The 24,526-nt window shown below is 45.0% G+C and overlaps 1 protein-coding gene across 3 annotated transcripts in view; it reads right to left on the bottom strand.

Moving 5' to 3' along the window:
* ADISSP (adipose secreted signaling protein) overlaps positions 1-24,526 on the bottom strand; it is a 309,465-nt gene that overhangs the window by 123,542 nt on the left and 161,397 nt on the right. For all 3 annotated transcript variants that reach the window (XM_069205208.1, XM_069205193.1, XM_069205201.1), the window contains 2 exons: positions 9,196-9,335; positions 3,557-3,695 (listed from right to left, as the gene is read on the bottom strand). In XM_069205208.1, coding sequence (XP_069061309.1) covers positions 3,557-3,695; positions 9,196-9,321 — 265 coding nt within the window. In that variant the 5' untranslated portion in view covers positions 9,322-9,335. The remainder of the gene's footprint in view (positions 1-3,556; positions 3,696-9,195; positions 9,336-24,526) is intronic.

Genomic DNA, 24,526 nt, shown 5'->3' with positions numbered 1-24,526 from the left:
TACCCTGCACTTACAAAGTCTAAGGTTTGGCTTAGACACTGTAGGGGCACAGTGCTCATGCACTGGTGCCCTCACCTATGGTATAGTGCACCCTGCCTTAGGGCTGTAAGGCCTACTAGAGGGGTGACTTATCTATACTGCATAGGCAGTGTGAGGTTGGCATGGCACCCTGAGGGGGGTGCCATGTCGACTTACTCGTTTTGTTCCCACCAGCACACACAAGCTGGCAAGCAGTGTGTCTGTGCTGAGTAAGGGGTCCCTAGGGTGGCATAAGATATGCAGCAGCCCTTAGAGACCTTCCCTGGCATCAGGGCCCTTGGTACCAGGGGTACCAGTTACAAGGGACTTACCAGGATGCCAGGGTGTGCCAATTGTGGAATCAAAAGTACAGGTTAGGGAAAGAACACTGGTGCTGGGGCCTGGTTAGCAGGCCTCAGCACACTTTCAATTCAAAACATAGCAAAGGCAAAAAGTCAGGGGGTAACCATGCCAAGGAGGCATTTCCTTACACAGAGCAATTTCAGAGTTCCCTAGCTTGGAAAAGCTAGGATTTGATTAATTTGAAAACCCTGGATGCAAATAGAATCCCCTCTCCAAGAATAGTGGGTGAGGGACTTCAGTTCACTTTCCTCTACTTCATCGCTTGATTTCTTGTACGAGTTAAGCCTTTCAGTGACAAGCAACTGAGGTCTGTCGACTACTCCCATGAAGATTTAATTCCAATTGCATTACCTCTTCATTACTAAGTATTAATTTCACTATAAAGATCCCCCCAGTTTAATGGCAAAACCGTGTCCTGGAAACTCTAGGTTAACAGGACTATACTCCTCACTCATTCTCAGCCTTAACCCAGTCCCTTTTTTTGCATTACGTCTAGGTGTGCAAACCAAGTACGAACAACATAAAATGTAACTATCAAGTGGCCTTCCAGCCGACTGATTACAAATACTGAACTGCCAGCGGTTTCTGGTATCCAATGGCAAAAATACTGGTATGAGAAAGTTTACCTCTTAATATTTAACCAGATGAGACGTCTCATTTGGAAATAATTTCTGGGAACTCATATAGACAACACATCAGTGACGGCTCCTCCGTTTGGGCGGAGGAGCGTCGCCCCCCTGCCAGCACCTGCAGCGGCAAAACCTTTTCTGCCAAAGGGGGCGGGTCCACAGGGGTGACGTGCACTTGAGGGGGAGGGCACAGCACTCCCCCTCAGAGCACATGTAACACACATGCGCACAGGGCTCTCTCCAGCCCAGCAACACAGTTGCTGGGCTGGAGGGTCCACCCTGGGCGCACCCGGTCAATTCGCAGGGCAGGCTGGGAGCCTGTGCCTGCAGCGCCGGTAAGCAAGAAGCGGAGCACGCCGTCGAAGGTAAGTGATTTTTTTTCTTTGTCCCGATTCCCCCCCTGCGCCGCCCCGCTGATTACGAGCCCACGAGCTGCTACTGCAACACTTTTTTTTTTTTTACATTGCAAAGTCTCCTCCAGAGGCCCAGCAAAACCTGAACTGAGCAATGACCCAATGACTATCCCCATCTGGCCCGCCAGGGCTTGGACAAAGTCTCAAATGGTTAGAACAGAACACCCTGAACACTCTCCTCTTTGTGGCAAGAACGCTGCCCCTGAATCTCCGAACCTTCCGACTGTTCCAGCAAAACACATCAACCATAAGACTCCCCACTGCAACAATATATTTTTTATATATTTAACTAAACAAACTACAGAAGTGTTATATTCCTAGTCTATTCCTTTCACATTTCAGGACGCCAAGGCACGCCTAGAAGCATGAAAAATATTACTTTGACCTACTTCATACGTGTGTTTACAGTCACACTTATCTTCAGAATGCTGCTGTTCAGATTTAACTCCGTTTCAGAGATGGGGAAGCCTGTTAGATTTTGTATAAAGAGCAACCCTAGAAGCGGCCCTTGTGCTTCCTTCGTACCTTGTTCAAACCCCTTCCCAGCTTCAGTACTCTATTGGATACCATAATGTGGGACAACAGCATAATAGAGAACACACTGTGCCTGGATGAGAACCATCCGGCTGGGTCTGATAATGGATGCTAAATTCACACCAGTGCCTAGGGACCTTCGCGAATGCAAAAGTGCCTAGAAACCTTTGAGAATGCAGTAGTGCCTAGAGACCCTTGAGAATGCAGGAGAACATGAAGCAGAATAAAGTGTCTGCTTCATGTTCTACTATACACCTATCTGTGACACGTCATTTTATGATTCCATAACGGAAGAAGTCAAAGGATTGGACTGAGGAGGAACAGGCCCGCCCCTACCCCCACCCCCACAACATCTTTTGTGGCAGGTATTACCAGGTTCTGCCCAAATCTCTTTCCTTTATGTCTTTTCGTGTAATTGCTGGCCGAGAACTCTGAGCAACAGTTGTTTGTCAAATGCATGCAGAATACACTCTCCTATTCCTGAGCCATCCATTTCAGTCTGGGGAATCATGCTGTATGGACTGCTCTCACCTTATAGCAATGAGGGCAAGACAAAGGGTAATGGGATATCAAGTGATGAAGACATCAATTTTTAAGTGGCATCGAACCAGTGCTTAATTTGTCAATAAAAACATGCCTGTGCCTAAAGCCATCCTCTTAAACACGCTGCTGCTGCAATTAAATGTGTGATTATGGAATTCTAAGGCAGCGTAATCCTGAGGCCATATCGGGCCTCTTCAATCCATTTAAAGCCACTCCCTGCCCTTTCAGCTCACTCTGCAGCTTTCTGTTTTCTCCCATAGTGATGCTTTTTTGTTTTTGTCTTCCTCCGTCTCTTCTATTTGTGTCTTTTGCTCGCAGTAAATGCTTAAGGAAGAAGACTAAGCGCTGGCCCTCAAAACTAAGTGCCGGTGTTCAGCACCGGAAACAACAAGCACAAATTAAGAGCTGCATCGAACCATTTATCCACTCCAAAAGCTGAGGTAATGTTCGATTAAATTTTGGTAATGATATGTCTATTCCACACTAGGCCAACTCTATCTTGAAAATAACTTCATAATTTAATACTCAAAATTCTACCCTTCACTTCTAAGAATCATCACACACTGCTGGTTTCCTAGATGGTAACGATAAACTCGATACAAGGTCTGCCCTACCTCCCAAACTCAGTGCTTCACAAACTCAAAATAGTACATAATCTTGGCCAAACAAAACTTGATCATAGGAAACCCAGGGTTTAATTGATTGGCCCCAAGCAATAAACTGGACTTTAACTAGTGCTTTGCTAAGAGTTTGAAGTTGGTACAAACGTATTCTACTCAAGATCGCAGACTGTAGGAACACAGAGAAACAATATCAGCCAATGATAAAATGGTAGAATATCTGAATATTTTCAAAGATAAAATATCTGAATATTTTAAAGGCGTACAGATTCTGATATTGGAGAGTTACATCTAATTACACGCATAAGCATTTTTTAAAGTTATGTAAATTGCATATACCAATACAGTCCTTTAATTTTGGCTTGCTCTGGGGCACTCCTTACAGTGGCATGTGGCAGTACAGCAATTTTGCAATAAATGTGTATACAATGATTACCTTCAGGCACTGGGGTGATGCAGTTCACTTTTAGGTTCATATTAGCAATAGGCACAGCACATATATCCTTCCCCAATCTCTGAATAGGAGGTAGAGTGAACGTTATTTCATATTTGTGCAGTATCTTCAGAAATCCCACCTGGAAAACAGAGGTATTTTAAATGTAATTAGAGAGGCACATGTAACAGTCAGCAGCTGAAGCCATAATGTGCAGTGGAGTTACAAAATAGAAGTCCGAAAACATTCAGATTTATAAATAGGACCAGAAAACAACAATAAACAAACTAAGTAGGAAACAAATTAAAATTCTCAGCAGAGTCTTGAATTTTTCAATGCCAGATTTTAAGGATACAAAGAGTACGCAGAATAAAAATAACAAAAAACAAAGTTTCAGCTCAAAGAAAGGAACTCCTGTTTAAATCAATGTTTCATTGTTTGCAGAGTGTGTCTAAGTGGGGTCTGTATTTAGACAGCATTATGCATGGGGCTCAGCTATTGTCCTGTACACAAGCAGGTGCTGATACACAAAAGGAACAAATAATTCAAGAGCCTGCTCTGCATGCAGGACTAATTGGGATCTCTTGGATCAATGTTCCAGGTGGGCTCTTCCAATTGCTACAGTGCTGGTTTCTTAATTGCATTTTATTGAACACCATCACAAAGGTGGGCTTTCCTGTTTCAAAGGGCGTCCACACTTATTTTAAGACTGCAGGGGTAGCTGCATTTTAAGTCTGTCCTAGATACACCTTTTGTAGCTGTATTCAAGCTTTAAATAGTGTATATAATGACCTTCTGCCACTGCTTCGTGTGAATGTCATTCATTTGTTGCATCAGCTCAGCCAACATCATACATGTAATTGGGCAACAGGCGAGTCCCCCCCCCTTCAGCCACGGGCTTTGCTTCCACCATGGATCCAGTTTATATTTACTGAACTATTCCATTAGAGAGGATTTACTCTAATTTGGAGCAACACTCCCATTTCAACCTTTGATGAGCTGCAAATGATCACCAAACGGTCTGCAATCTCTTGAAAGACCCCACATTCCAGAGTGCTCCTTATCCTTCTAACCATCAGAAAGGGCAACAAAGCAAACTATTTTTAGCAAGTTTTCCTATTGACATCTAAGTGCTATAGTTCCAACAAAATCAAGGTTCCCTAGCATGGATTCTTCTTCAAATCACACATGATGTTTATGGTCATCTGATGTTCTCAACACAAAGAAAATGAAGTCAGAAGCATTAGCAGATCTCTCCAAAACTGTGGACTTTGCTCATAGTGAAAAAAATTCACCATGCAACAGAACACTCAACAACAGAAAATGGCAGAAGCCACAACTAAAACATGGCCATACCAGCTTTCACTATTAGAAGATGAATACACAACTAATAACCTTAGCAGATACCAGACAGAGAAGGCAAATCCATGGGAGGTTAGCTGAAGCGTCAATTTCTCCACACATTAATGCAAGAAAAAGTTCTCAAAGACGGGAATAAAATACTGCGTGTTGTGCTCTGCAGGCCTATAGGGGAGCTATGGGTCTAGAATTTGGCTGCCCATAAATAAAGATTCAAAAAATTTGATTTGAAACAGAAGTCCTCTTCCTTTTAGCCCTCTGCTAATACTGTGTCCTTAGTATATCTGCTGATCTGATTTTGATCAATTATTTGCCAAAATGAGTTCCACCAATCACCACGGTCTTTTCAATTTGGGCAAATAATAGACCACCTTCCTCCAAATTCATGCAATCCAGGTCGTATCACGGACATAAATTCCCAAAACGGGTACTGGGTGGCAGAAGGACAGCATTCTATAGAGAAGGTTTTCAGTGTAGGGAGCTGGGTTCTTGTTTCAGTTCCTCCCCTCCCCCCTCCCTTTCCCCTTACCCCCTCTCCTCCCTCCCCTCCCCCCGGTTTGCCTGTTTTTTTGATGCAACTTTGACCGAAGTGCACTTGATTTCTGCTAACCAGGTCCCCACTGCCAGAGTTCCTTTCCAAAATCAAGACACCTGGTCATTCGATCCCCAAACAGTCCCCTGTAAGTCCCTAGTAAATGGTACCCCTGGTACCTAGAGCATGGGTACTGAAGTGGACCCCTCAGAGGTGCAGCACAAATTGTGGCACTCCGAGGGACCCAGCTTCAAACCTTATGTCGACTGCCACAGCAGGCTGCGTGACAAGGTGCTCCCAAAATTGTAAACATGGCATGGCAAACACTTGTGCACCATGTCCCCTAAAACACTGCTTGTAACATCTGTAAGTTATCCCTACAGCAGGCCTTCAGTCCTACGGCAGGGTGCATTATATTACAAGTAAAGGCATATATGCATGCCCCTACTATGTCTGTCGATTCTTATACATAGTAAGTGACCAGGGAAGCAGTTTTAAATACATGTGCTGGACACTGGTCACTACGAGTTCCTCAGGTACATGATGACTTCCCTTAACATAGGGATGTTTAGTATCAAACATCTCATATTAATAAACCCTCACTGATTTCAGTGATGGATTTATTAATACATGGACCCAGAGGGCCCCTAAGAGGTGCCCCCTGAAAAACCTACCAACTGAGGGTGAGCTCACCGAATGGTTCTGGCCAGCCTGCCACCAACAGACGAGCAGCTGACCTCCCAGGGGGTGAGCCTTCACTCTTGAGAGGTCAGAAACAAAAGCCTGTCCAGGATGACCTGCATTCCATCCAAGGCATGAGCTTCAAAGAAGCTTGTAGCCTTTGGTATGCAGATCTGGCCTTCCTCAGAGGAAGATGCCAACCCCCACCTGCCTCAGGACCCATATGGCACCTGGACAGGCAGGAAAATTAGCTATGCAGGAAGCGTGTCACACCTCCAGACTGGGACTACCCCGGGAGTGGCCAGCAAAAAGTGGACACCACTTTAGAAATTTTGTCTTCTTGCATGTGGTGGACTTTAGGAACTCTGGCTAGGGTGATGCCCACTATCCACAGGAAATGGTAATCTGGGGGCGTAGTGACGCCAAGGGTAAGAAGCTCATTGGCTACTACCCTTCATCGCCCTTTAACCCCCCTAAATTGAGTATTTAGGGGACCCCGTGGCACCAACCCTGCCAGCCTGCCTGCTGCACCCGACCCTCAAGGAGCAACTGACCTGTCCTGCCGCTCCACCCTCCAAGAAACTGGGATTGCTGCCAGTGCTCCATAAATTGGTGAAGAACAACTCCCTTGGAGAGGAGGAGTTCCTCCCCTGCTTCCGCAGGCACCGAAGCAAGAACTGACAGGACCAGGACTGCCAAAAACCCAGCGCTGGACATCACCATTGCACCCGGGCCGCATAGCCCGTGTTAAGTGGGCCAACTGTGTCAGCATGGTCCCCAGACCCTCCAGAAGAGAAGCCCATCCTATGCTCGCCCACTGTGGACTTCACAACAGCGTCTGCAGACCATGAGTGACCAGGAGGCAAAACCCAACATCTATGCACCCATCCGCCCCGAACTAGAAGAGGAGAACCAAGGGTGTCCACACATCTCCCCACCTTGTGAGGCCTGAGCCCACTTGTTGGCTGGGTCAGACTGGGGAGTGTTTCTGCGGGCCCCCCTGCAACCACTAGGGACTCCAGTGCTGACCCGATGCCAGAAGACACTCCTGCGCCCTACTGCCCGAGGAGGAGTGGACCGATTGAGTCCCCGCATGCCTGAGGACCTCCAGGGTCAAGTCCCCCTGTAAGTTCCCCTGGACTGTCCTTCCAGTCCATCCCTGCAGCCACTTTGTAAGCGGACCGTTCCGCACAGACTTGAATGAGACACCATGAAACCATAACACACCTCTGCACCCGGACCCATCAGAGCTCCTCGAGGTGATCTGTTGACGTGACCTGGGACCTTGCCCCAAAACCCCCTTAAGTACAGGAGATTGGTCCCATAAGTCGTCATACTCTACCTGGATTGTGGTCTTTGTTTTACTCCATAGGATTTCACTGTAGCTTCCTGAAAATGCACTGTCGACTTCTGAAAACTAAAAAAATACATAACTCAAAGGTACTCACCTGATTCCATTAATCTTGTTATCTAAATGCATATAAAAGTATGCGTTATTTTTATATCTTGGTGTTGGATTTCTTTATTGAGTGTGTGTCTCACTGCACAAGTGTGTGCCTTACATGCTTAGCACTACTCTCTGATATGCCTAACTGCTCAACCACACTACCCAAAAAGAGAGCATTTGCGATGCGACTTGTGCCTCTGTGATACCTCTGGGGATTGCTTGGACTCTTTGCACATTATCCCTCATCCTGGTCCACTATATAAAGAGCCAACTTCCTACAATGGGAAAAAGGAATGAATCAATTGAAAGAATGAGTGGAAGGGAAGGAACGAGTAAATGGGACAAAGGTCAGTGGTTGAGAGAACATTCACTCGACCAGTGCCACGACTCAAAGTTACTTTGCACTGTAAGGTCTATAGCACCTACAAGCTGACAAGAACAGCACTAGGGGTGCCTGGGATCTTTGGGGCTAGAGGAGGGGACCTTTCTGATAAAAAAAAAACCTTTGTCCCCAAACTGAGAATCTAAAAGCAGACAGACAAGATGATGTCTTCCGGACTCAAGGATGCCAAAAAAAGGGAATCTGTGAACTGAGCCACAGGAAAGAAGGTTTACACCAGCAGATAGGTGTTGAGTTTGAAGACCTATAGATTTATATCCAAATTTACAAGCCGAAATCTAACTAGCATGAAAGTAAGGTCTGCTGAGATCGGTCAGTAAATATACATCCCAATATGCAAGTTCAATTCTTGATACAACATGCTGCAGCAATGAATGCAGAAGAGTTTCCAAAAGAATAGCAGCAGTGAATGTCAAATCTCACAGTTTAACACCAAACCACAACCTGGAAAGGCTCTAGAAAATTTGAGAAACAGGATCACAGTGAAACTAAGAGCCCTCTTGCAGGGCACTCACCCATCACCTGCTGCTGAACTGGGCACGAAGATATCTTCTGAGAATAGTAAAACTCCTCTGTGCTTCTGACACTCTGAGAAACCCACAACCACGTCTCTTCCTGCTTGAATGAGCTCAAGAGGAGCACTGAACTGAATGAAAAAAGGGAGACTTGTCCCACCCACACACCTTTTTCAAGCAGGTCTGTGCAAGACCACCCAAGATAATGTTGGAAAGAGTTCTGATTTAATTCTGTGTCAACCTCCACCAGGAATGCCATGGTCCCCCTAAGACATGCTGTCCCACAGAACCCCCACTGGACACTGGGATGTCTAACTGAGAACCGATGACCTAATGGAGAAAAGGAGAAGATGTCATAACATCCTCTGTGTTGGTCTTGAACCCTGACATCAGCCACTTCATCTGCAATCAACTCCAGAACTTAAGGAAATAGTATCTTGGCATCATTGCATTAAAGCGTTTCTCAATTAACGTTATGAAATCAAATATGATAGAGTATACGCTTTGTCAGACATGATGGACGATTTGCTTGCCGGCAGGTTTAGTCTCCCCCCCCCCCCCCCCCCCCCCATTGGCATGTACTTGCCAACACAATGTGCAGGCGTATGAAAGCACTTCAATAGGGCAGCAAGGAGGCTATGTTAACCTGCCGAAATAATTACATATCACATTTCTGGTGCTCTAGTCCTCTTATCTTAAAATTCTTACCTTCACCAAGAAGTTGCCATCATCGCCCTGAGTGACCATGACAACCGAATCATGGAGCTTCTCTTCGAAGTGGACGTGATTATGGGCTTCATCAGGTTGTGCTGAAGCAAAACGTACCCCACTCATTTTATGCTTTGTGTCTGTTAAAAGAAGAAAATGCTCTTTCAATCAACCTGTTATGAGGAGATGGAAAACACTTTCAATCTATTAAAAGAAGGTGAAAATAAGCTCTTTTCAATCAAAGTGTATCTTGAGTTCTAAATCGTTACATCTGCACCTGCGCATGGGTTATTTGGCCCCTTGATTATTTTCAAACATGTTTTCATTCAATGTCTTCCACAACAGAGAAAGTCAATTTCATATGTTTAACAAAAATCAAAAATGCTTTCTACTTACCCAGGGACCTCAAGGAGCAAATGAAGACAAAAATGTTAATGTAGAGGTCATCTTCCCGAGATTCCTGTCTTAAATACATCTGTGCTCTATGAAACCTTGAGAAGATTGTGATGAAGTTCCATGTATGACAAGATCTTGCTACAGATCCAGAATTCAGCTCTAAAACTTCAGGTAACAAACCATTCATAAAGAATTGTGAGCTGTCATATTAGCCATGTTTTTAATCTCAATTGATTATCAGGTAGGTGGCTTACAGTACCAGACGTTTTCAAAATGGCTAGTATGAGATCATGTTGGAAGAGACGGACAAACTCAACGGTAAAGCTGAGACACAACAACAGCCCACATCTGCATCAGAAAACACAAGAATGTCCTGCATCAAATCAGAAACATGCCCATAACTGGTGACTATCTCGGAAGGCACATGGATGCGCTAAAGTGCTGCTGAGAATTGGTCTTGACAATATGTTGGTCACTTTTTGTTATTTAAATGCAAGAAAGCCTTTCATTCACAGCACAAGAGTACCATACCACCAACTACCCAATAACCCATACAAACCCTACTGCAAATTACAGACACAGGTTCCTGAGTCAGTGCTAACCTAAAAGGAAAACTACATGAAAAGGACAAACAATTCATGAAAACGAAAGTAATAAGATTAACACTGATCGAGAAGGGACAAACACAAGAGAAAATTATAAAAGGATCTAAAAAAGGAAATACAGCAGTGATGTGTTTCACAGCGAGTGCAAACATTTCTTAGATGAGTAGGTTCTAATAAATGTTATCAAGAAAATATCTGAGATGATCTTGTAGACCAAGAACTTTTCTGCCTTTTGATCTTCCTCAACCCCTCAGCCACCTTATATGGTGGACAGTGTCATTAGAGGCCGCATCCAGTCTTTAGCAAACATGTAAGAACATACCCTTAAGTGAATCAATCCTTTTCTTGCAGACAGCAGCCAAAGAGTGGCGCTTAAATCTGATCCTCCCAATCACCAGCCACAAGACAAATCTCTCTAACTCTTCCTCTTTCATCTTAAACAACTACTCCAAGCCACTGCTAGCGCGCCTTGTCCTTAGTAAGTAAACTTACAATGAATCTTTTGGATCACATAGGGTACCCTAGTGAAATATAGTGAGTAAAAGACATCCACAACAAATCAATCCAATCAACATAAAATACCATGAACTAATCTAATCAGAAACCACCATCACTCATATGGAAGTTAGTTCGTTTTATTCCCTATTAGTTACAATTCTAATCAAAAACCTTTATTCAGCAAAACCATGATTTCCAAACTTTATTAGCAACATGAGCAATGAATTCTCAGCACTTTATTAATATGCAACCAACGTTAAACAAAGCATAGAAATTCATGAGCAATTGAATAATTTAGCAACATAAGTCAGTCAGTCAAGTCACCTTAAGTCGCCCTTGTCAGCCTACCTATCTCCAATTAGCATCAGCTTGTGGGTCTTCATGCAAAAACAATTTTGTCAAAAACATTAATTTGGAAAACTCTAACTAAAGAGAAAAACATTTAAACAGCGCAGTTGGTACCTAGAAAGAAAAAGCATTCATTGGTCAGTTAGGTTATAACTACCTATCCAAGATAGATCAGCAACAAGTCAGTCTTCGTCTCCAGGTCATCAGTCATCAGCAAGGCTCAGGCTCACAGAAGGAAGCCCAAAATTCAGCACTTCGGACAGCGTCTCCTGACGTCCTCAACTTTCGCCTCTCCGTTGTGATTTTTCCCCTCATGTCATGACTTTTTATTAGGGTCTCTCAGTCCGACCTACAATTTTACCATTGGTCAACCTTATCAGGGGTTACGACTCTAACCTATAATTTTTGTTTACCACTTGTCTACGTTATTTTGAGAGTCAAATTCCATTAACATGATTGGTCCTCTTGTCGATGAGTACATCATCCGGTTTCTTCTGGTAACAAAATTGTTGCCCCCAGCTCTTAGTCAGTAACTCCATTGTTCAAGTCCTCGGAAAGTACATTTAGCCTACTCTACACATAATTGTATCAATTTGTTCTGATCGTCGCCTGTCCACTGGTGAGTTTGCAGATTTTTCTAGCAGTGCTCAATGGTGAACTCTTGTACAGTTCAAGGTCCTTTTCTCGAGTTCCAGTCTGCGGCGGCTCATCACGTCTCCACGTTTAAGCAGGCAAGGCCCAGCACTGACTAGGCCTCTGGAATAGCTAACTTAAGAATATGTAACACCATAGTTATACATCTATATCCTTCATTATAGCATATTAATACAAAATATTAAGCATTTCACATTATTTTAGTACTGTTAACACAAATGGTGGCCACTCCCCGTGGGCACGTTTTGCACAATACACGTTATTTTCAATTACTGTTAATCAAATGTAAACTTTTCCCAATAGTCAATATACGCAACTCATTAGCATATTCTTATATTAGCATATCTGCTGCAACACCACTCATGAACCTTCTCCGAGCTCACAACCCTACCATCCACTCCTACACTTTGAAATGCAAATCTGCCAGAGCATCTCGGGAAACCAGTGACACTTCACTACAATGCCTCGAAACCACTGTAGCCTGCATGGATCAAAGTAGGCTACATCTCTTCTGATACACAATGCAGCAAACTAAGTCTTATGCTGACCCGCTGTCTGAACGGGGGAATGCACTATGCCCACCAAACCACAGTTCCAAAGACAATTACTAACAAAACCAAGTTTGGGAACCAGGGCATTATGTGGGGCCTTGGCCTGAGCCTCGAATCACACATAGCTGTGGTCACCAAGTCCCAGTTCTTCTAAATAAAACTGTTCAAAAACACTATCTTTCTAGCGGAAAATATTGTGGCCTAGTTAACTCACAGTTCCATTTACACTGCATACCAAATGAGCATTCAAACCTCCCAGAATACAGCAGTTACTCATTCTAAACTTGAAAAAGAACAGTCAGCTACATCACAACTTGAAAGCTTTCACTGGCTTCCTGTATAGGCCAGGATCATCTTAAAAACACTGTGCTGTACTTGCATATGTCTGGAGGGTTCGGCACTTGCACAAAAAAAGTCACTAACATCCAGTATGTCTGAGCTACTTTGACTGAGTCAACATGTTAGTTGCCTGCAAAACTGAAATTAAATCAAGAAAACTATTCTTTTCAGGGTCACTCACTCTAGAATAACGTCCAGTTAAACATCTCCAATTTCACAAACGTGGTGAATCTTATGGCAAGACTCATTGCTCTACCTTCTCTACCTCCAGCCTACATAGAAGCACACATTTGGTATACAATTTGAGTTGCATTGTAAATAAAAAGGTGACATTATTTGATAGCAAATATTGCAATATGACAGTGATAACCACCTGAGGCTAGAAGGTCCTTAAAGCATGACCACCAAAGACCATGATGTTCCTCAAAGAACATTGCAATTGTTTCCCGAGAATGCCCAGAGGAAATGGACTTACACACTGTGTGTTTTAATAACAAAATTAACACAAGTCATTAGTTTTGCCAAGATAAAATCCTAGCAGTACATAGAGCTGTGAGGCTGGCATTGAATGGTGTTAGAAAAAGGGTGATAACTAGAATCATTTCAGTGAAATTCTTAAGGTAATCTGTATATGGCACTTCGTATAACAGAACATCTGGCATAAGTAATGGACCCAATAAAGGCGATCTTCCACAGCAGAATATTTTCTACACGCTTGAAGGAATAATGCATTACTATTGGTAGCCCAGTGTTCTGTTTCTGGGCTAAAACAGGTTTCTGGATTCACAGGCATGTTATAAAAAAACCTTCATGAACTTCTAGAAATCACTTAAAAAAATGCCCAATCCACCAGTCTTCAGGACTGAGTTACTGATGACAGACGGAGCCCCCAAAAGAACATTGTTGAAAGGTATCCTCCAAGTCCCAGCAGCTGTAACAAACATTTTGTGGGTGGTTTTATCTGCAGCTTCTTTCAGTCTTGAAGACTGTGTCCATGGCTTTCCAAAGTGTGACACCAGGGTGCAAAAACAGAAGACTTTGAGTCAGGCAGACCATTCAGTCTGGGACTTCTGCTGCCCCACTCAACTCCTGGATTTGGTGATGGATCTGTGGAATGTCCAGCAGCAGTAATAGAAGGAAGAATCTATAGATTGCCAAGGCTGAACAAGAATGAGTGGTGACCTGGCAAGCAGTGCAGGCCTTTTAAGTAAGTCAGCTTCAAACCCCAATATGAGTGGCAGACACGCAAAACAATGATGACCACAGCTTCATGCGTGGCTTCTTTCATCATCTGTTGAGCTTCAATCTCCTGATTCCAGAAGAGCTTTATGGCATCATGAGACATGATCTGTACCCTGGACGGTCATCCAGGCCAAGTCTTCTAGCTTAAGCCAAGTCTGCCTCTTCCGCACTGCTCTGTTAGATTAATCTCTAAAATCAGTGTATGGCACATGAGACCAGATTGTCACCTGTCGTTCATTACCGCCTTCACCTCTGATATTTGTTCTGCCATTAGAGGCTATAGTTAGTGCAACATCTGTGTACTATGAAATGAAATGCAGTCACTTAATATTTTCTTTCTAGATTAACTTGGACACCTTCTTTTCTTACTTGCCAGAAGCTACTGGACAAGGCTCTGAGTAGTTACACAATTGCACAACCTTTCTATTTATAGCTGTTAGGAGAACAGCTCTGACAGTACTGACTTTCACTATTGTGGTGCTTGCTTCCCACAAACGGAAACTGAAAATTGAAGCTGCATCACAGGTCTTGGGTTTTCCAGGACACCACAGAGAAGACTTGGATTCATCATTCTGCAAATTGAAAAACTATATATTTGTTACAGGAGTTACCAGGTTAAAAAAATTACACATTGTCATCAAGCAGCTAAGCCTTAGGTCTTAGCTAAGAGTAACGTTTGGGGACCAGATATTCGTCTAATTCTTGTCCCTTCTTCGTAACCAGATGAAGATTCCCACAAATTCCTCCCATCACCAGTTATAGCTATCGTTCAAATGCTAGGCCTTCAGTTGTCCATTTAGAAGCTTTGCATTTTTCCAAACTTTGCTTAGTACACATGTGCAACAGGATCGCTCTCGATATGTTTTAGCATTATGATAGCAGTCCAGGGCGCAGCTCATAATATAGGTGCATTGCAGGAATGCTTGGTGTTGCGTACTACTGGGACAACCAAGCAGGGATATACACGTATATGAAATCTGCAATTGTTTGAATGCATGGTGGAAGCGAGAATGAAGGGCACCGTGATCGCTCTGTGGATGTGTCATCTGAAGGAAACTGAGGTGCATGGTGCAGGTCAGTACAGATGTGCATCATGAGAGCCCTGTGAATGTGAGTAGAGGGATACCAGTTCAAAGTGCAAATTCCTTTAGAGATTTATCGGAAGAGCCATGTAAATGTCTCATTATGGCACAAGCTAAGTAAGTGGGGTACTGCTAGAGACAGATGTGAATGTCTACACCAACCCTCTCTGCTTCTCCCCCTCTGATCTCTCATTATGGCTCTGTACTTTTTCTTTACCTCATGTCCATCTGTCTCTATTACCATCTTCCTCTTCAACTCTTTTCACCAATTTCTCTTATCTTCCACTGCTTCTCTCACATGTAGGACCTACCTTCCACACGTCTTTCACTTAACCTACTCTTACCCCTACTTCCTCTTCTGTCTCACATACCTTCTTACTTCATTCTACTTTCATTTTATCTACTGCTCTATCCTCTAGGCCAGTGAAACACTTTTTCCATGAAGGTGTATTTTTGCACCACCCTGCTTCTAGCAATGTATCAATTAACCAATCAGTCATTTGTAAAGCGCAGAGTTGTCACCCCTGGGGGTCTCTGGGCACTGGGGTGCGATGTCTCTGTCGAAGAACCAGGTCTTGAGTCTCTTTCTGAAATCTCCCAGTGAAGGAGCGGAAGGGGTATGTCGTTCTTGACAGCGATTTAGGAGCATGAGCAGCCACCGCTGCATCTGCAACGAATTTGGAGTGTGCATGCGAGGGCCAGAGAGGATGAAACGCAAGCATGTGGTGGGTTGAGCCTGGGTGACAGTTTTCCTGGTGTTAGCGGGGACCCATCTGAAAATTCTGCTGAAGCAGGAGGAGGCGACTGCGTTGATCTGCTGCTTCATGGTCAGTTCACTGTTGAGGATGATGCCAAGGTTGTGCTCGTGGTCTGTGGGAGCAGGTCAGAGTTGGGCTAGCCACACGCTATGGTCCCAAATGGATGTGTTTTTCCCCAAAGATCAGAACTTCTGTCTTGTTGTAATGGAGTTTGAGGCAGTTTGTTTTCTTCCAATCGTCCACGTTGGTCATGGCGTTGCGGATGTTTGTCCTGGTGGTGGAGGGGTCTTCAGTGAGCGAGAGGATGAGCGGAGTATCGTCTGTATAGGAAATTATGTTAAGTATGAGGGATTTGACAATGTCGGCCAGGGGAAGTCAGGGAGGTGTTGAACAATCTGGGGTGGAGGGAGGTGCCTTGGGGAATGCCACAAATAATGTTCTTGGGTGCGGAGGTGAAGGGAGGTAGTCAGATTCTCTGAGTGCATCCTGTCAGGAAGAAGGCGATCCACTTGAGGACATCGACTTGCATGCCAATGCTGTGGAGTCTGCTGATGATGGTGTTGTGGGAAACGATGTTCAAAGCAGCTGATAGGCCGAGGAGGATCAGGGTGGGGGTTTCCCACCAACTGAGGGGTGCTCTAATACCATCCGTGGCGGTGATGAGTGCGTTCTCAGTCTCAGTGCTGTGGCTGGAACAGAATCCCGATTGGGAAATGTCCAGTAAGTTGTTTTCCAACAGGTAGCTGGTGAGCTGCTGATTAATGGCCTTCGAGTACTTTGTGGTGGTTGGGGTTCATGGGCTGGGGATTGAAGTTGTTGTATATGGTGGCGATCTTGGAATGAAAATATTCTGAGAGGGTGTCACAGAGTTTTTGGGAAGGGTGGATGTGTTCTCTGTGGCCGTCGGCTTGGAGTATTCTTTAACTATTCTGAACAGTTCTTTCGTGCTGTTGGTTGCCGAGTCAATGCAGGTCGTGATGGCCACTCATGGCTTCCTTGAGTGGTTGGTGGTAGTTGCTGAGGGTTGCTTTGTGGGCGGTTCTATCGTAGGGATTCCTTGTGGATCGCCATTGTTTCCGAAGTCTGTAGCAGCTGTGTTTGGTAGCTCCAGGGTGTACCAGGTGGTATGTTCTGAGGTTTTATTAGCTATGGCTGGTTTCAGCGGGGCAACTCGGTCAACACATTCGGTGATCCAGCCAAGTTCAGAATAGCTTCGTCGAGGTCAGATGAGGCCTTGGGTTGGTTCGCTATTTGCAGTGGCACTTTAAAACCCTGCTGGTGGTGGTAATCCGGGCATCGTCAGGTGGAAGTGTTTAACAATCATTGTTTAACCTAGGCTTAGGGAAGGAGAAGCATCAAGCTTGCCTAGCAGAGATTCAGCCAGGGAGTAGGATGAAATAATAAACAATAACATTATATAAAAGTTAAGCAGTAAACTGCACAGTGTGCGGTCTAGTGCTCTCTCAATTCCAATTTACCCCGGGACACATTAATTCTATTTTTTATAACCTGGTTATAACAAGAATGCATACACAATACTACTCTATATACAGCACCTTCGAGATGCTCCTGCAGCAATGAAAATAATGTTACTTGTGTAGTTCTTTGCTGTTTTTTTGCAGCAAGGGTTGCATTATATCAAAAAACAAAAAGTAAAATAAAAAAGGTCTAAAAAAACATCCCAAACCTTGACTCTCTGGAGGGAATACTGAAAGCCCAGTTTAGATTCAAGCATCAAACCTAATTACAAGATTGTTATCCTCTTACCAGAGACACAAATTGTCAAACATTATCTGCCACGCTGACTTAGATGACTTGGAGGCAAAAAACATCCTTGATTTCTCTCTCTTACATCTTGCTTTTATACAAGACACACTGGTTACCGTTCTGGATGAGTCAAACCTTGTTACCAGTCAACCCTGCAACCTGTATTCTCTTAGATTAGATCTATCCACCCTTTGATACCGTGGACCATTCCATCTTGGCACAGTTTGGTGGCAGTAGGTTTGCATGGAGTGGCATGTGTGGTTCTCCTTTTCCTTACACATTGGTGGTAATCATTGGCACACCCACCTTCCAGTTCAAAGCAAATGTCAGCCTTTGCATGAGTTCCTTGTGGCTCATCCCTGTACCCCATCTTATACAACATCTCAATGCAGTCTCTATCAATTATTAGCAAATCTTTTGGAGCCTGATCTGTCTCTTACGCAGATGGCATGCAGAGCATCCTCCACGTTGACGTGACCTCTATCTCATCCTTGTCCCAGTGCCATTTAGCAGCTATCCAGGCCAGGGTGACTAGTACTTGGTTGGAGGTGAATTTCAAACAGGACTTATGCCAGTACATTTTGAGGAACCATGTCTTCCGGCCAAGCCAAATGTGGTCTTCAACTTCCTGATCACCAGTTCTAAACATTGTGGGCTTGTGTTCGGATAGACAGCTTTCCACTGAAGAGTAGGTGAATCATCTGGTCTAACCCTCTTTTTTATCAAATGAGGCATCTGAGCCCTGCTGGTAGAAGCAGCAGTTTTCTCAAGAATAGACTATGGGAATATCTGCTAACAGCGCTCCCCGTTGGACTGATTCAAAGGCAGCAAAGAGATCAGGACATGGCTGTTGGGTTAGCCTTTAATATGTGCAAGTTTGACCGTGTCTCTCCTGCCCGTCACTCTCCCTTGGCCGAACGGATCCAATTCAAGGGTCTCTAAATGCAAGGGATTCGGCCACGTCACTGCTCGGTCTCCCTCCGCCTTTTCACTTTACCAAGTTTCAAAAACGTTCACCTTGGTGGTTTGGCTTTTTCATTTAACAGCCCAGACCAGTGAACTAACCCGTCTTTGCCGTCCCCCTCCTTTGTCCCGGATGACTGTCAACCACAGAGGTTTCCATAACACTGACAGTACACTTGCTTTAACTGTTTTTTTGTCTTAGTTCAAGTAGCTCACACACTTTTATCGAAGACCAGTGCCAAGATGCCTTTCAACACAAGTTTAACCAACAAGTACCTAATTCACTCCCTCAAAATCCTCCCCACTACTTCCCTCAGCCTCTACTTGTGTCTTGCTTCTCATTTATCTTACTCAATCCTATGTGCTATGAGGAATTAAAGTGCTTGGTACTGTACATTACAACAAATTAGCAACTCACCTGAGCTTATTACACAACTCTGCTTGGCTCCCCTATACAGTAGGGTACTCCTTGGTGACTTCCACAGTCTTCAACCTACACCAGGGTACATTGTACCACAGATTGCCACCACTGCCACTGAGCTGCTATCATTAAATGTGTGCCCCTCGCCTGCTGAAGCCAAACTGCATACAAGCACAGTCTGATCAGACAGGCTGCCACTGCTGAAGGGAGGCCAGCAGCTGAATATCAGATTGGTATTTTACAGTGTCGCGAACATATCAGAAATACAATGTAAAATTCTAAATATAGCGAAGCACTAACAGACCCTCTCATCTCCATCTTGCACATTGTGCTTGTGGAAAAAGCTCTGCGGCTGCTCTGCATAACAAATGCCACATCCCGTCATGTGCTGATAAAGACAGCTGGAGCCTGCTCTTCCACGGTCTGGCAATCACGCTCTCAGCCGCACTCTGCTCTGAAGTAACACATGCTGCGTGACAATCTTTAGTGCGGCAGGTGCAGTGGCACCCGGGTCCCCGGGTACAAGAGTTCCAAGGTGGCACACTTGCTAATGTCTTTTAAAACTCCATGGGAGGCGGAGAGGGGGGTTGAGGACCCCATTCTCCCTCCATGGCACCCCTGCACCACAGTGATGCACAAATAACAGACAACGCCATGTCACGGTGTTCAACAGCGCCAATGGCATTTAGTTAATTTACGCACAACTTGCTCTGAAGTTTTGTAACCTTCCCCATTATAATGTGTATAAAGCATCTGAACTTCTTCTTGTCAAAAGAATGATTGGTTGTAAAATTTAAAAAAGTACCTCGAGCAGACCTTGACACTGGTATTCAAATCACGGCATGGATTCTACAATCTTGACCCTGATTAACCCCCATGCCATCGACCCCTCACATCCATCCCACCTTCTGCACACTATTTATGTATTTGAAGTTCCAATTACTTCACAGGAATAGCAATGCAACATAGTTTAGCCAAGATAAGAGTTGATGCAGTGGAACAGCGAATCTTGCCAGGGACGGTGGGTACCAGGTCTAGTCCAACCAGAAACCCACAGTTTCCCTTACCAGAACAGTGTTAACAGGTGGTTTTAGAGTTTCCTGAGGTGCAGTTGGGAGGCCGAAGCATTCCACAGTGGGTCTTCCAAATACAAGGATGCCTTCCTCTAGGGTTTATCCCTTTAAGCGAGCATTGATGAATCAAGACGGCAGCCGCTGAGGTGAGAATTCCAGCTTGGAGTAGCGTGGAACAAATTTCTGATATTTTGGCCCTTTTTACCAGGAGGCTTTATGTACAGTACGCAGAGCACAGAGTTCCACCCTGGCTTTGACCAGTGGCCGGTGAAGGTATCAGAGCAGGCTTTATGTTCTCCTGTTTATGAAACCCTTCCCCGCAGTGGACGTAATGGTTAAATCCGTGGCTGCGGCGCTGAGGTGCCACGGACGTAACCATTACGACCTGGTACCGGCCCACAGGGGCATCTCCCCTGATGCGCAAGTATAAAAATAAAAAAATAAAAATCCTGGTATCTAGATCGGCCTAATAATAATTAGGCCTTCTTTTTATCCCACGGCAAGCAAGAGGACATTTGATTATTTTGGGGTTTTGGGTTTACATTTGGGCCATGAGAGCTTGGCTAACTCTCAAAATCGTCCCACTTGGAATAGTAAGGGCTGCATTTTTTTGGACTTTGGGACGCTGGCATGTAGAAAATTCCACAAAACCTAGACACATCTGAAAGCTAAACATCTGGTTGATTCAAGGGTGGTGTGCTTCACATGCACCCTGCACCATTTTCTTACCCACAATGCCCTGCAAACCTCCAACTTTGCTGGAAATCACAAATTTTTCCCACATTTTTGTGGTGGACCTTCTGGAATTTGCATCAATCCACAAAATTCCTACCACCCAGCATTATCTCATCTATACCGATAAAAATTCTGCTGCGCTTGTCAGCCTAAAAATGTTTTTTTTTTCCCAAACTGCCCTTTTGGACCCGCTTTGAGGTTTGCTGAGGATTCTGGGTAAGAAAACATTGGGGGATCCACGCAAGTCACACCTAACTGGATTCCCTCGGGTGTCTAGTTTTCAGAAATGTCTGGGTTTGGTAGATTTCCCTAGATGGCTGCTGAGCCCAGGACCAAAAATGCAGGTGCCTCCCGCAAAAACAGGTAGTTTTGTATTTGATAATTTTGATGTGTCCATATAGTGTTTTGGGGCATTTCCTTTCGCGGGCACTAGGCCAACCAACACAAGTGAGGTACCATTTTTATTGGGAGACTTGGGGGAACTTTCTGTCACCAAAATGTGAGGAAAAGGTGTTTTTTTTTGGCCAAATGTTGAGGTTTGCAAAGGATTCTGGGTAACAGAACCTGGTGAGAGGCCCACAAGTCACCCCATCATGGATTCCCCTAGGTGCCTAGTTTTCAGAAATGCACAGGTTTGTAAGGTTGCCCTAGGTGACGGCTGAGCTAGAGGCCAAAATCCACAGATAGGCACTTTGCAAAAAACAGCTCCGTTTTCTTTGGGAAAATGTGATGTGTCCACGTTGTGTTTTGGGGCATTTCCTGTCGCGGGTGCTAGGCCTACCCACACAAGTGAGATACCATTTTTATCTGGAGACTTGGGGGAACATTGGGTGGAAGGAAATGTGTGGCTCCTCTCAGATTCCAGAACTTTCTGCCACCGAAATGTGAGGAAAAAGTGTTTTTTTGGCCAAATTTTGAGATTTGCAAAGGATTGTGGCTAACAGAACCCGGTGAGAGCCCCACAAGTCACCCCATCATTGATTCCCATAAGTGTCTACTTTTCAAAAATGCGCAGTTTTGGTAGGTTTCCCTAGGTGCCGGCTGAGCTAGAGGTTAAAATCTAAAGCTAGGCACTTTGCAAAAAACACATCAGATTTCAATGTAAAAATGTGATGTGTCCATGTTGCGTTTCCTGTCGCGAGCATTAGGCCTACCCACGCAAGTGAGGTACCATTTTTAGCAGGAGACTTGGGGGAACACAGAGTAGCAAAACAAGTGTTATTGCCCTTGTCTTTCTCTACATTATTTCCTTCCAAATGTAAGACAGTGTGTAAAACAGACGTCATTTTGAGAAATGTCCTGTAATTCACATGCTAGTATGGGCACCCCGGAATTCAGAGATGTGCAAATAACCACTGCTTTTCAACATATTATCTTGTGCCCATTTTGTAAATACAAAAGTTTTCTTGCTACCTATTTTTTACTCTTTATATTTCACCACATGAATTGCTGTATACCCAGAATAGAATGAAAACCCATTGCAGGGTGCAGCTCATTTATTGGCTCTGGGTAGCTAGGGTTCTTGATGAACCTACAAGCCCTAAATATTCCCCGCAACCAGAAGAGTCCAGCAGGCATAACAGTATATTGCTTTAAAAAATCTGACATTGCAGGGAAAAGTTAGAGAAATGGCTGGTTTTCTTCACCTCAATTTCAAAAGTTGATCGTCCACCCAGAAATCTTTACTACGATTGAGGTAGAACACCAATGCTCTTTTTGGGTCAAGATGGTGGAGTCTCCTCCTCATGGGAAGGATGTGGGGGTGCGTAAAAAGTAGGCAAAGTGTTGGTCTGGCCTACATGAAAGGGTGTAACCACCTTAGGAAGAAAGGAAGCCCTAGTGTGCAACACAATTTTGTCAGGGTGCACAGACAAGTATGGAGGCTTTGAGGAAAGGGCCTTTAGCTCCAATCACCCTGCGAGCAGAGGTGATAGCGACCAGAAAGACAATTATGCATTGACTCAAAGGGAGTACACATCAAAAAAGTAGGAACAAGATTAAGGTCCCACTGAGGCATGATAAATGGAGTGGGAGAAAATAAATGGGTGAGCCCTTTTAGGAATCTACTCACAATAGGAGATTTAAAGAGTGAGGGCTGATCAGGGAGCCTAAAAAAGGCCGAAATGGCAGATCAATACCCTTTAAGGGTGCCCAAAGCAGAGCCCTGCTCAGCTAAAGAAAGAATGAACAGAAGAACCTAGGATAGAGGTTCAGAAAGGGGGGGATCAACAGATTTGATAGTACACCATGCCACAAATTAATTCCAACGACAGGCGTATACAGTTTGAGTCAAAGGACGCCTGGCTGCCAAGATAACATTGCAGACTTCGGGTGGAAGGGCAAAAGCCGTCAACTGTTGCCACTCAATCTCCACGCATGAAGGTGGAGGTTGGACAGTTTCAGGTGAAGAACTGTCCCCTGTTGCTGCGACAGAAGATCTGCCCGAAGAGGCAGTCTGAGTGGTGGATCGATTGACATGCTCAATAGCTCTGGATACCATACTCTCCGTGCCCAGTCCGGAGCCACCAAGATGACTTGGGCCCGGTCGTTCCTGATTTTCTTGAGAAATCTGGGCAGAAGAGGTAAAGGCAGAAAGGCGTAAAGGAGGCCGGATTTCCCCTCGAGATGAAGTGTCTTCAAGCGAGTGCCGCCTTGGAAACTCCAACGCGCAAAACAGCTGACATTGTGCGTTCTCTGCAGAGGCAAATAGATCTAACCAAGGCTCTCCCCACTGCTGAAAGAGAACTTGCACCACCTCCGGATGGAGATGCCATTCATAATCAGCTGGCCATCGACGGCTGAGTTTGTCCGCTCTGGCATTGAGGCAAGCCGCCAGATGTTGAACCATCAGGGTATTGCCCTGATGTTCCAGCCATCTCCAGAGGCGTAGTGCCTCCTGACAAAGGGTCCAGGACCCTACTCCGCCCTGTTTGTTGCAATATCACATGGCGGTAGTATTGTCTGTGAACACCTGCACCACTTTCCCTTTGAGAGAGGGACACAAGCGGGGGCAGAGGTGGACTGGAAAGACCTCTGGGTCCCTGTACCACAGCCACGTGGGATTCCGCCTCCTTGGCCACACATAGGCTGACCAGCATGCGAGGCACATGGATGTGTGGGGGACACGACAGGGAGCCCTTTCCGTGGCCACAAAAGGGGCAAAAAGCAGACTGTGGTGGGCAAGGGGCCGAGGAAAGACCGAGGGACCGAGCCATAGCCCAGGAATCCTTGAATCTCTCCAAGGCCGAGGCTGCTTTGTCTCCGAAGAGACAGGAGCCATCAAAGGGCATGTCTATTAGTGACTGTTGGACATCCCCCGAAAACCCAGAAGTACATAACAAGGCGTGGCGTCGCATGGCCACTGTCGTAGCAACTGATCTGCCCAGAGAGTCGGTTGTGTCCAGCCCACAACGGATTGTTAACTTTGCTGCATCTCTCCCATCGTTCACAGCTTGGGAGGCGATAGCACGGGCCTCCTCCGGTATGTGCGGCAGGACTTGCGCAATCATATCCCACAAAGAGTGGGTATAGAAGCCCAAAAGGCAAGGGGTGTTCACAGATCGCAGAGCAAGACTGGCAAGAAGTGTTTTTCTTCTTCCAAACTATTCCAGCCTTTTTGATGCCCTATCCGGGGGTGCGGAAGGGAATGCGCCTGAAGAGGAAGCCTGGATAACAAGACTCTCAGGCGTTGGGACAGGAATTTAAGGTCATTCGGAGCAGGCAATGGCGGCGTACAATAGTCCCTTTCACAGGAGCCCCTGTGTTGGGTTTGGACCATGTACCCAAAAGGACATCAATGAGGGATTCATTAAAAGGCAAAAGGGGTTCTGACGTAGAAGCCCCAGGCTGAAGCACCTCTGTCAGGAGATTAGACCTGACCTCAACAGAAGGACCTCAGC

Source organism: Pleurodeles waltl, chromosome 1_2 (genome assembly GCF_031143425.1).
Source record: "Pleurodeles waltl isolate 20211129_DDA chromosome 1_2, aPleWal1.hap1.20221129, whole genome shotgun sequence".
Classification (NCBI taxonomy): Eukaryota; Metazoa; Chordata; class Amphibia; order Caudata; family Salamandridae; genus Pleurodeles; species Pleurodeles waltl.
Note: the sequence above shows the minus strand (reverse complement) of the source record. Positions and strands in the feature narration are given on the sequence as shown.